The sequence below is a fragment of the Mytilus trossulus genome, chromosome 11 (genome assembly GCF_036588685.1).
Source record: "Mytilus trossulus isolate FHL-02 chromosome 11, PNRI_Mtr1.1.1.hap1, whole genome shotgun sequence".
NCBI lineage: Eukaryota > Metazoa > Mollusca > Bivalvia > Mytilida > Mytilidae > Mytilus > Mytilus trossulus.
In genome coordinates, this window is record NC_086383.1 from 63,083,214 (window position 1) to 63,096,358 (window position 13,145).

At 32.9% G+C, this 13,145-nt stretch overlaps 1 protein-coding gene across 1 annotated transcript; it reads right to left on the reverse strand.

Moving 5' to 3' along the window:
- Positions 1-5,360: 5,360 nt before the first annotated feature.
- LOC134691397 (endoribonuclease LACTB2-like) lies at positions 5,361-12,970 on the reverse strand. The gene is made up of 7 exons (XM_063551921.1): positions 12,796-12,970; positions 11,507-11,670; positions 11,021-11,141; positions 8,432-8,534; positions 7,292-7,513; positions 6,807-6,888; positions 5,361-6,156 (listed from the first exon to the last, which is right to left on the reverse strand). The coding sequence occupies exons 1-7, from the start codon at positions 12,930-12,932 to the stop codon at positions 6,101-6,103; spliced, it is 885 nt and encodes a 294-aa protein (XP_063407991.1). The 5' UTR covers positions 12,933-12,970; the 3' UTR covers positions 5,361-6,100.
- Between the last annotated feature and the right edge of the window lie 175 nt (positions 12,971-13,145).

A 13,145-nucleotide genomic window follows, 5' to 3' on the forward strand; every position in this document is an offset into this window, starting at 1 on the left:
ATGCGTAAGATGAACAATAGTGTTCAGGAGTCAACATTACCTGCTCCAATAGATAAAAACCGACTCTTTCTTGCTGAGTAGGAATCGACAATTCATGTACACCAACTCGTTCTGTTAATCATTTTAAAATTCTATTATAAGATTGATTGAAACGCTACTTTCAGCAATTTTGATTATTTCCTGGCGACCAGGAAATACTGAAGCCAGAATTACTGGAGAGAACCACTGATCTTTTGCCGCAAATCTGGCAATTAGGATTGGAGCCCAAAACATCATGCGACAGTAAAAATCTATGAAAAAGTAGCAGGGTTTTAAAGGGTGTCAACCCTTCCCTACAGATAAAAAAGACACCAAACAGATATACACCATTAATTTACGCATAGTATTCAAATTAAGAATGGAAATTGGGAATATTTCAAAGAGACAACAACCCGACCAGGGATCACGGCTTGGCTGCACAGTTGTATATAAATAATAGTGTTTTTAAATGTCTGGCGACACTTAATACGTAGGTGACACATGCTAACCCTCCCCTATGCTAAGATCTCTGCACATTATTAAGGCCCTGCAACATCTTTTCCCTTTCTAAATATAAATGAAATATTGGCAACTGGACGTCCAGTAATAAGAGTCGATTAACTGTTGAAAATTTTCCACTGTCAATTTTGCACTTAGAGCTTTAGAGATAAGCCAAAACTTCACTTTACATGTATCCTATCTTCTATTTTTAACAACTGCAACCAATTATGGTGATTGATCAAGTCCAAAGATACACCTTTTTTAACAAGGTAAGATATTTGAGGGTTATTTAGGTGGGGTTTGGTAAAAATTAGACCATTAGTTTAAGAGAAGAAAATTGGAAATATGTCCATAGGGACACGAATGATGCCCCTGCTAGTGTATAGATTATAAAGGGACATAACTCAAGAACTTTAACAGCAGGGACGTAACTAGCCTCTTGTAATTGTGAGGCAAAATAAATTTTGGGCGAGGGGTCTGGGGGCCGCGTAAGGCCTCCAGAAGCTCTGAGCGAATTAACGCAAAATCGTGCATTCTGAGCGTTTCTCGGACTCTTTCTTACTTGAAACATAATGAATTTTTAGCTATTTTTTCCGACAATATTCTGGTCTCAAAGCAAAAACAAAGATTCATTGTAATTTAAGACTTCAAGTCTTTTAGGTTTTAGGGACACCATTAAAAGGCCGATATGTAGGATGAAGCAAATATCGTAATTCTCATAATCATTAATACCAGATCTGTCTGTCTGTTCTGATCTTGTACTGTGCTTAGACTTTGGGGATTTTAAATGACTAGATTAAAAATATAGTGACAGTGCAGTATTATACTTTAATATAAAAAGAAGATGTGGTATGATTGCCAATAAGACAACTACCCACAAAAGACCAAAATGACACAGACATTAACAACTATAGTTCACCGTACGGCCTTCAACAACGAACAAAGCCCATACCGCATAGTCAGCCATACAAGGCCCCGATAAGACAATGTAAAACAATTCAAACGAGAAAACTAACGGCCTTATTTATGTAAAAAAATGAAAGAAAAAAAACAAATATGTAACACATAAACAAACGACAACCACTGAATTACAGGCTCCTGACTTGGGACAGGCACATACATATTTAATGTGGCGGGGTTAAACATTTTAGCGGGATCCCAACCCTCCCCTAACCTGGGACAGTGGTATAACAGTACAATAAACAACGAACTATAAAATCAGTTGAAAAAGGCTCAAACTCATCAGATGGACAAACATACAAGTAGACGTGGCCGGGTACTTATACATCCCGACACAAAAAGACACAATGAACAGATCTGAGAGTACTCGCAGTTATCTGACAGCTAGTCCAAAGCCACTAATAACTAATAAAAATCATGCATTTAAGTACTAAATACTTTTTAAAATATACTGCTTAAATCGACTCTAGGGACCATCTTGACCGTGTTTTACGGTATTAATGATTCTTATTGTTGAAGACCCTCAAGTAACTTTCAAGATAAAGAACAGGAATAAAAACTTTGACTATTGAGCATTTGTATTTTTTTCTATGCATTGATAATCTGTGGGATAAGGCCCGTGCACGTATACTCCATATTTCTTTATTTTCTGTTTAAGGGTCTGAACACGACTTAATGCAAGTTTAACAGGGCTTCAATGTAAAAGGTCATATAGCAATACATTGTTGTTTTTTTCAAATTATTTGATACCAGGTATTGGGTGGCCTTACTTTAATTTAAACCATGAAAGCTATCTAGTCTTTATCTGCAAAAAAAAACCCAGTTTTGTATTCTTTGAAATCAAATTCAATTCCCCATGAAGGAACGACCATTTTTATTATGTGTGTCCAGTCAGCAGTAGCATCGTATAGTCTTAAAATATTTTCTCGCATAATATCTGGACATCAATGGACATGCAACATCGCAAAATCTGACGTTTACAAATGAAAGTTAACACCCAGACTATAGCAATACAGTATTGGACAATAAATGAACAAAATGTTTTTTTTTTTAACTTTTTTAATTTTTTTTGAAATTTCAAACATGAAGCATTTGCCTCATTTGCCTCAATGTAGTTACGGCCCTGAACAGAGTTTTGTAGTAATAAGCAATTTACATTTCATTTAGTTTAGTTGAGACAAACTTAAGTCAGAAAATGGAAACGAAAAATTCAGCAATTTTTCCATTTGTAAAGGGGCATAACCCTAGAATGATAATCGAAGTGCTTGTAAGCACTAATTGGTAAATATTGCTTTTAATTTATCAGTGGGAAGTAAAATTGAATATTGCATTGTATAAAGCATTGGTTGTAGTTGATTCAACTACCATTTTGGACAAAGAAAGATAACTCCAAATTTCAAAGAAGATTTTAAAAATGACATCAGTTATATTTTTAGAAGAGCAATTTATCCATTTTCAAAGGGAAATAACTCTAGAATTAAAAAAGTGACACCACCAAAATTCAAACTTGACCTATGTTTTGTAGTAATAAGCATTGTGTATAAGTTTTATAACATTTGGTAGAGGCTTAAAAGTAAAAAAACAAACAAATTATGGGACGTACGAATGGAGGGATGTGCAGACGGAGGAACTTACACACAGACGGACAAGGGTAAGACTTAATGCCCCTTCTGCTATGGGAAGAGTCAACTTTGAAATAGATTTGCAGGCCTCATACACATTATTAAGACCATTTTGTAATCATAAGCATTGGGTATGAGGCAAACTAAAGTCAGAGAATGGAAACAACAGATTAAACAATTTTTACATTTAGAAACGAGCATATCAACTCAAGAACATCAAAAGTAATGCCACCCAATTTTAAACTTGATTGATATTTTGTGGTACAAAATGGAATAAGCATTGTGAACATGTTTAATTATATTTAAATGAGGCAAATTAAAGTTAAAGAATTGAAAGTAATCAACTTTTATGTTTACAAGGGGCATAACTCATAAAAAGTAAAAGTGACTATGCCAAATTTCGGTCTTGATCTGTGTCTTGTGGTATTATGGTGAATAGGTTTTATAAAATTTGTTTGAAGCAAACTTAAGTTAGAAAACAGAAACGAAAATTCAGCAAATTTTATGTTTATAAAGGGGCATAACTCATGAACAATAAAAGTGACAACACCCAATTCCGATCTTGATCTGCGTCTTGTGGTAATATGACAGTAATGACAAAGATAACACTCTGTCCCCTCTGCTACAGTAAGGCATAAACAAATAAAGATGACAAACAGAGGTCAATCGACGCCATGTGATTACTTTAGGACAAATGGCCAGGTGAGTTTATAACACTGTACCAAAGTCAACTATATTATCTTTATATAACAATATTTTACCAATGTTTTAAACATGATTTTATTCAAAATTTATATCATTTCACAAAATATAACAAAGTGATTTTCATCAAATTTTGATAACTAGGACACACAAATTAAACCACTCAAAGGCATTACAATAACAATCTTGATTAATATAATACTTAATATTATAACATGAGGAGTGTTCACATTTATTTGGTCCTTTCAATGACAAATGAAAAGTTTCAAGATTTATTTTCGAACCTTAACAAATCTGAATACCCTTGCAAAATACATTTTATTTTCTACTGAGAGTCCCCTTCTTCTGCAAATCAAGACAGCTGATCTCTGAAACTCTAAATAAGGGGAGATAATTGAAGTTTTTAATAAGGGGAGATAATGATCTCTGAAATTACTAGTCTACCCATATGGGTATTGAAAAGTTGCTACTCTGAAACAGTTGTTCAAAAGACAGAGGCCTGTCAGGAGAAGTTTCAAGACAGATTCACTGTATGTTCAGCATAATAAAAATGTGGTTATTAAACAATATACATATGTGTATATACATGTACATGGTTAGATAAAATATTACAATTAAAAAAACACAATGGTTGACAAAATACTATCAATGCTTTGGTTAAAACACTATATTTTAATACTATTGTTAATAATAAGTTATGATTTCAAATTTTATTTTTATTTTTATTTTCTCTCTCCATTTTTCTAAGAATAAAATACTGTTAATTCAGAAATAATTGCGTGTTTTTTTTTTTAACAGAAAATGGTAGAAAAAATCATGAAGTTAAACAAGTTTGTTGATGCTACTAGGGTGAGTATGACATGATCATGCAGTAATGTGATTTTGACAATCTTTCTTTGAAAAAGGGCACCAACTTTTAAGTTATATCAAAATGACTGAAATTAGGTGAAAAAAATTCCAGATCCTTGGCCTAGTGAGTATTAAACTAAATAAAGATCATATTCTGATATCTGATACGTATTTCTCGTATGTGGATGAATTAACAAAAAAATCTGAAATTGCAAAAATTTATCTCACATTTTTGTTGTCTTCAAACATCGCAATAATAAATGCATAAATTCTGAATATAATGTAGAAAATTTGTATTTCAACTATTAAACATGGAGTTAAAATAAAAAAAAGATTTAAAAAAAAAAATCATTTCACAGGAATTATACAAAAATGGCCCCACACAATTTTTACTCAGGAAGCATAAGAATACAGTTATTGCCATCATTTCAGTCACATTTTAAAATTGTTAACCTAAGAATGGTTGTTGAGTATGATTTTTATCATTTACCTCTGAAAACTTACAGCCCAAAGGGTTCACAACTCTTTAAGTCAATATTTTCATCATCTTTACTATAATTCATTTAGTTTATTCTTATTGTTTTCTTAAAAAATAATCATACCCTGTTGCTGATTATACATATTTCTATAAATTTCTATAAATATCTTCTCTCTATTTATTTCCTTATATAAACACATTTTTTTTCTATTCAAACAACTTCCATCTTTATATTTAAAACTGCATATGAATTAAAAATCATATACAAATATATAAAAATTTGAATCACAGACTTTAATCTTATAATGATTTTGTCCAAAAATCAAGCATACCCTTATCCATAAAAAAAAAACTGAGATTATAACCTTAATTCAACCATACACAGAAAAATCTTAATTTTAACCTATAATTTCAAATGCATCTTAAAATAGATAGCAGAAATTAATGACAAATTTTGCCACTGGCCGATGTAACATATCATTAACCATGTACTGTGGATTCAGAATTATTCATTGAATACTAATTTACAAAGTTAACCCTGGGTATAGATGATACCACAAATTTTTATCTTCAAAGAAGTACACATTTTTCATTTTTGTTGTATGGTAAAGACTCTTGTTTAACCACTGAAACAAAAATACAAAAAATACATTTTTTAATAATCCACTAAAAATTGGTACACCCCCTCCAAAAAAAAATGAATTCACATTAACCAGCTCTGTAATTTTAATATCAAAATACAGGTCACTCCTTTCTGTTCTACAGATGAGTGCTCAGAATACAACTATAACATGTCAACAACTGAATTTCAATTCATCACTCAAAATATCTATCATATAAGTTCACAAATACTTTGGTATATTTTTCAATTCATTTAAAGTCACAAAAATGGCACCAAAACATCAATCAGGATGTACCAGATCAATTTTACAGGTTCCCTGCTTTTTTTTTTTAGAGTACCAGATTAATTTTATAAGTTCCCTGTTTTCTTCAGAAGCCATCTGGTATCTTCTTCTTCAATTTTATCTGTAATTATATTTATGTGTACATTATAAATTGATTGGAGTTAGATGAACAGGCAGTTTTCTGATCTCTATATTATCATGAGTATATATACTGAAATAATCTTTATCTATGCTACATAAAACAATGAAATGAACGAGTGCAATGTATCTTAAATATTTTTAAAACACTGATAGCAAATTAGAAGTTAAAGAAACTAAAGAGAAAGTTGAATGCAGTCATCTCCAAATTTGTAAGTCTCAAAACATGATTCTACTTTAAAAATGCTTACTCAATTAAATTGCAAACATTATAAATTTTCAACCAATTTTATTATCAAGTATTTTTTCTCAGAATTCTCAATATGGGATTGAAATACTAAAAAAAATTAAAAATTCTACATTAAACTAAATGATGATACTGTAGGTACAAAATTAAAATGAGGAAATATGACATAATTTTAAAATTTGAATGACCTAGATTATTTTAATTGTTATATCAGCATAAAATAGGAAGGTGGTATGTTTTTCAATAAGACAACAATTCACAAGATACCAAATGACAGGTAACGATGCATGCAGACTTTAGGTCACTGCCTTCAACAATGAACAAAACCATTGCTTTGACTTAATTCACTTTCATGGTCAACATTTTGATGATTTAATTAACTGTACCTGCAAATCCATCTTTAACCAACTTTTCCAGATGATGAACAACATTGTTGGCTGCTGCCATTTTTAACATTGGATTTAAATCCTATAATTAAAAAAGAAAATAAATCATGAAGAGGGTGGAAATATAGAAACAAGAAATATTCTATTCCATTTGTCATTAATAGTACTTTAAAAATGTAGTTTGATGAATTAGGAATGTTGTTTAAATAAAATATTACAGGTTGCTCTAATGGTAGTTCAAAGAAGATGTTTGACCCTTGACATTTAATCACATGTCTGACATAATATTTAATATACCATTCCTTTACTCTTACAAAAGCAAACTGTCATTTTTTTGTAGAATCTTTATAGACAAAACTAGCATTTACTTCTTTAAAATCAAAAATAAAAAGCCACAGCATCAGTTTTAGTAGCTGGACAAAATTCACAAAACTTTTAAGTTGATAAGTCTGACATTAATAAATAATAGTAAAAGTCAAACTGACCGTGTATATTTTCTCTACTAACTCCTCAGCTGTCATTGGTTGATTTAGTTCTTTCAGACAATGTAAAATCTGTTGTTCTCTGTTCATCCTGTGAGCAATGTATTCTTTTAATTTGTCAGTAGGATCGTTGATCACTGAACCATGAGAAGGGTAGATTACTGATGGGTTCAGTTCAAGTATTTTCGATAGAGATCCCATGTAGGTCTGTAGATCTTCAAATACCTATAAATAGATTTTTTTTTCAATCAAGTTTCTAGTTTGTTTAGGAAATTAACAAGATCCAAAAGTTGAAAAATATTTTTTTATTCAGGTCTGTGTTTGTTGTCTCCCTTTTCTAATATATTTTTATTTTTATTGTCATATAATTTAATTTTGGATGTAACACTTCTTCTGATTGGCTGACATTATTTTGTTATGAGCCCATAGACATAATTAGTCATGTGACTGTGAAGTCACCAACTTTTTTTCATGGTTTTCTACGGTTTAAAATAGAATTTAGAATTAAATTATCAGCAATGACTGTAATATATTTTCTGTCTATTCGAAATAACATAAAAAAATGTGGTGCACACTGTTAAATAACCCGCTAAATAAATAAAACCTATTATTGTTGTTGGTCTCAGACTCGGTATAAAATATGGCATTCCCCAATAAGCATATTTCACTTTTTCTCTATTAATAATGGCATGTATAATATATATATATAATCTGATAACAGCAGACAGGCAAAAATAAAAAAAAAAAACTGTAGTTTTGCAGGTGCTACCTGCTTGATATAAAACTAGAAGAGCCAGTTGCTTTTCTTCAAAGGGAGATTACTCACAAAAGAAAAAACACTCAAGGGATACCTTATAAGAGGTATTTCAATGAAAACCATTTTTCATCTGATTTTATAAATATTGTGTTGCATCCTCAAGAAAATAAAATTTACTAAAACCCCTTCTATGTTGAGAAAATATATTAAACAAGATGCAATTTGCCTTCTCAGAATCTATAGAACTATGGGTAATCTCATTGTCTGTACACCAAAATAATATCCATTTTACACCAATAACAACCTTTTAGTGTATGCTTTTCGAAATATTACCCAGAATGCATTAGATTCTGAATTGGCGAATTCTCCTGTTGTTTTATACATACTGCAGTTGTCTCCCCTAGAACTGTATCACCAGAAAACACAGCATTCTCTTCCTCAAGGTACAGCGCCATGTGTTCTTCAGTATGACCGGGGGTATGTATAGCTCTGAAATATATACAACTAACATTAGTTTTATAAATAAATCATGAAAACCATCATTCATTTTGAAAACAAATACATGTTCTTATTTCATTATATTATAAGGAACACATGCCTAATGTCCAGCTCACAAGCAAATTGCAATGTCAGTTGGTGTACTTTAAAGCATACAATCAAAATGATTTTAGGTGCTTGAGGACAGGATCCTGTTATGACAAACACACCTACCACAATCATGATTCATTATTGTTGAAGGAAGCATGTTAAAAGAGAGATGTCTCTCTTGGTTTTTATTTGGCCGTAGCGCTGTTAAACCCACATACTTGTATACTTGGCTTGAGAGATGGACCAACATACCTTATAAACGTAGCCCCCTCTGTTTTAAACACTGTGTTGTTTCCCACAAATGTATACTTGGCTGGAGAGATGGACCAGCATACCTTAATGTAGCCCCCTCTGTATTAAACACTGTTTTGTTATCCACAAATGTATACTTGGCTGGAGAGATGGACCAGCATACCTTAAAGTAGCCCCCTCTGTTTTAAACACTGTGTTGTTTTCCACAAATGTATACTTTGCTGGAGAGATGGACCAACATACCTTAACGTAGCGCCCTCTGTTTTAAACACTGTGTTGTTTTCCACAAATGTATACTTTGCTGGAGAGATGGACCAACATACCTTAACATAGCGCCCTCTGTTTTAAACACTGTGTTGTTTTCCACAAATGTATACTTGGCTGGAGAGATTGACCAACATACCTTAACGTAGCGCCCTCTGTTTTAAACACTGTGTTGTTTTCCACAAATGTATACTTTGCTGGAGAGATGGACCAACATACCTTAACGTAGCACCCTCTGTTTTAAACACTGTGTTGTTTTCCACAAATGTATACTATGCTGGAGAGATGGACCAACATACCTTAACATAGCGCCCTCTGTTTTAAACACTGTGTTGTTTTCCACAAATGTATACTTTGCTGGAGAGATGGACCAACATACCTTAACATAGCGCCCTCTGTTTTAAACACTGTGTTGTTTTCCACAAATGTATACTTGGCTGGAGAGATTGACCAACATACCTTAACGTAGCCCACTCTGTTTTAAACACTGTTGTTTTCCACAAATGTATACTTGGCTGGAGATATGGACCAATATACCTTAACGTAGCCCCCTCTGTTTTAAACACTGTTGTTTTCCACAAATGTATACTTGGCTGGAGAGATGGACCAACATACCTTAAAGTAGCCCCCTCTGTTTTAAACACTGTTGTTTTCCACAAATGTATACTTGGCTGGAGAGATGGACCAACATACCTTAACGTAGCCACCTCTGTTTTAAACACTGTGTTGTTTTCCACAAATGTATACTTGGCTGGAGAGATTGACCAACATACCTTAACGTAGCCCCCTCTGTTTTAAACACTGTTGTTTTCCACAAATGTATACTTGGCTGGAGAGATGGACCAACATACCTTAAAGTAGCCCCCTCTGTTTTAAACACTGTTGTTTTCCACAAATGTATACTTGGCTGGAGAGATGGACCAACATACCTTAACGTAGCCACCTCTGTTTTAAACACTGTGTTGTTTTCCACAAATGTATACTTGGCTGGAGAGATTGACCAACATACCTTAACGTAGCCCCCTCTGTTTTAAACACTGTTGTTTTCCACAAATGTATACTTGGCTGGAGATATGGACCAATATACCTTAACGTAGCCCCCTCTGTTTTAAACACTGTTGTTTTCCACAAATGTATACTTGGCTGGAGAGATGGACCAACATACCTTAAAGTAGCCCCCTCTGTTTTAAACACTGTTGTTTTCCACAAATGTATACTTGGCTGGAGAGATGGACCAACATACCTTAACGTAGCCACCTCTGTTTTAAACACTGTGTTGTTTTCCACAAATGTATACTTGGCTGGAGAGATTGACCAACATACCTTAAAGTAGCCCCCTCTGTTTTAAACACTGTTGTTTTCCACAAATGTATACTTGGCTGGAGATATGGACCAATATACCTTAACGTAGCCCCCTCTGTTTTAAACACTGTTGTTTTCCACAAATGTATACTTGGCTGGAGAGATGGACCAACATACCTTAAAGTAGCCCCCTCTGTTTTAAACACTGTTGTTTTCCACAAATGTATACTTGGCTGGAGAGATGGACCAACATACCTTAACGTAGCCACCTCTGTTTTAAACACTGTGTTGTTTTCCACAAATGTATACCTGGCTGGAAAGATGGACCAACATACCTTAATGTAGCCCCCTCTGTTTTAAACACTGTTGTTTTCCACAAATGTATACCTGGCTGGAAAGATGGACCAACATACCTTAATGTAGCCCCCTCTGTTTTAAACACTGTTGTTTTCCACAAATGTATACCTGGCTGGAAAGATGGACCAACATACCTTAAAGTAGCCCCCTCTGTTTTAAACACTGTTGTTTTCCACAAATGTATACCTGGCTGGAAAGATGGACCAACATACCTTAATGTAGCCCCCTCTGTTTTAAACACTGTGTTGTTTTCCACAAATGTATATTTGGCTGGAGAGATGTCTAAGTCCTGTTGAGATAATCTTTGGAATTTTGATACAATGGTCTCCTGAGCTGTGAATATAAAATAAAAAGACACATAATAGGATGGATAGATGGATGGAGTGGTGTTTCAAGTCCTGCTGTAAATATTGCATGCATTTCAGACAAGATCATGTAAAGCAATAGTCAATCTGGGGTAATGTTTGGTTTAGTCTAAACATATTTCATATTGTTTATCCTGACTTTTTTTACATAAATTGTCATCCTGACTTTATTTTTTTTTGCAAGTGTCTCATCCTGCCTTTTTTTTAATAAAAACTCCTGTCCTGCCTATTTTTTTCAAATTTCATCCTAGCCCCCCCCCCCATAAAAATCAAATGGTAGCTCCCTTATATATTTATTCTTTTCTTTTTTTAGAGATTAAATATAATAATTACATTTTGTGACTTGGTTACACACATCAGGAACACTTCCACAATGGTCTGCATGCCAATGAGTTATAATTATTTCCTGTATGCCACATTTGTGTTGTGATAAGGCATTCTGTAAATTCTTGATGTAATCAGGTGTTCCTGGGTCTGTGGTATCCAACAATATTCTCCTAAAATTATATGAAATCAAATGTATGTGATGAGGGATTTATGTAAATGAGACAAAAATATTACAAAGATATAATATAAAGATCAACATATATGCTAACAATAAACACAGTTTTAATCGCCACTGGACATTAGGCAAACAACAATAAATCTATCTTATAAACACCTGAGACACTAATGAAGAACCTATGATTCCATTATGCAAAGAAAGGACAAGAATATTATTTGTTAAGTTCTAATTATTTTTTACTTAAATATATGAACAGCAGAGTTCAAATAAAAGTTAATCGAATGTTTTAATTATTATCTTTATTATGTTTTAAGTTTTTAACACATTGTAACATGACTTTTAAACATAGTTACATTGCTGCTGCCTGAAAGTATTTAATTTTGTTTGGTCATGTATGTAGCATTTGATAGTTTAAATGGGTGCCACATGTGGATCAGGATCTGCTTACCCTTCTGGAACACCTGTGATCACTACTAGTTTTTGGTAGGGTTCACATTGCTTAGTCTTTAGTTTTCTATGATTTGTCTTCTGTACTATCATTTGCCCGTTTGTCATTTTATTTTTAGCTACATGTATGGTGTTGTCAGTTTATTTTCTATCTATGAGTTTGACTCTCCCTGTGGTACAATGTATATTTCATCCCTTTTTTTCAACATAATCTGACAAATAAAAATGCTGATCCTGTGTCTATGCTTTGCTGAAAAGGATCAATTCTACTTTCTGTTTTGATACATGAAAATTATCCTGTTGTAATGATTTGACATCAATTTCATAAGTTGATATACAACTAATCAAATAGAACCATTTTGTTTTTTTTGTGTTTAATATCTTCTTGTGTTGAATCTGAGCCTACTACAACACATTGTAGTAGTCTCAGGTTGAATATATACATGCGCTCAACTATTTGCCACTGTACATTAAGTAAGCGACATTCTGAGTTCACACAGCCAGGTTCAAATATCATCATGTGCTAGCCCAAGATTCAACTTCAACATGTTCTAGATGTCAGATGTAGAACATTTAGGCTAAAGCATATACTCAGTACTGCAGTGTAGCCTACATTTTGTAGATAAATTATAATTTTGATGATCAGTGTAATATTTTATTGAAATTTCACCTGTCACCTTTACCAATCAAGTAGGAATTTGTGCCTTGTAAAGTCATTGGTCTTGCATTGCATCCTAATATTCTGACTACACGTTCTGACAGTTTTTCTATTTGAGGAAGTGGAGCTAATTTCACTGAAGATGCCATTCTTCTATTTTTTTGTGAGATCACATGACAGTCATGTGACCTGACATTTTGGTTTAAAAATTTATGCTTTGTTGAATGATTTTGCTGGTTAAACTAAAAATAAAAATACTATACTGAAAGTAATCTTTATTGAGGAAATAGAAAAATAATCAGACAAGGTCGGCAAATTGTCGGAAACTTATTTAAAAAATCATTTCAACGTTTGAAAGATGA

Bases quoted from the DNA above. Each gene is read 5' to 3' on its own strand.
- LOC134691397 (XM_063551921.1), bottom strand. From the start codon at position 12,932: ATGGCATCTTCAGTGAAATTAGCTCCACTTCCTCAAATAGAAAAACTG. The intron at 11,671-12,795 runs GTGAAATTTCAA...ATATAATTTTAG, and splicing joins TTGATTGGTAAAGGTGACAG to GAGAATATTGTTGGATACCA. The intron at 7,514-8,431 runs GTATGTATAAAA...ATCTATTTATAG, and splicing joins TTCTAGGGGAGACAACTGCA to GTATTTGAAGATCTACAGAC.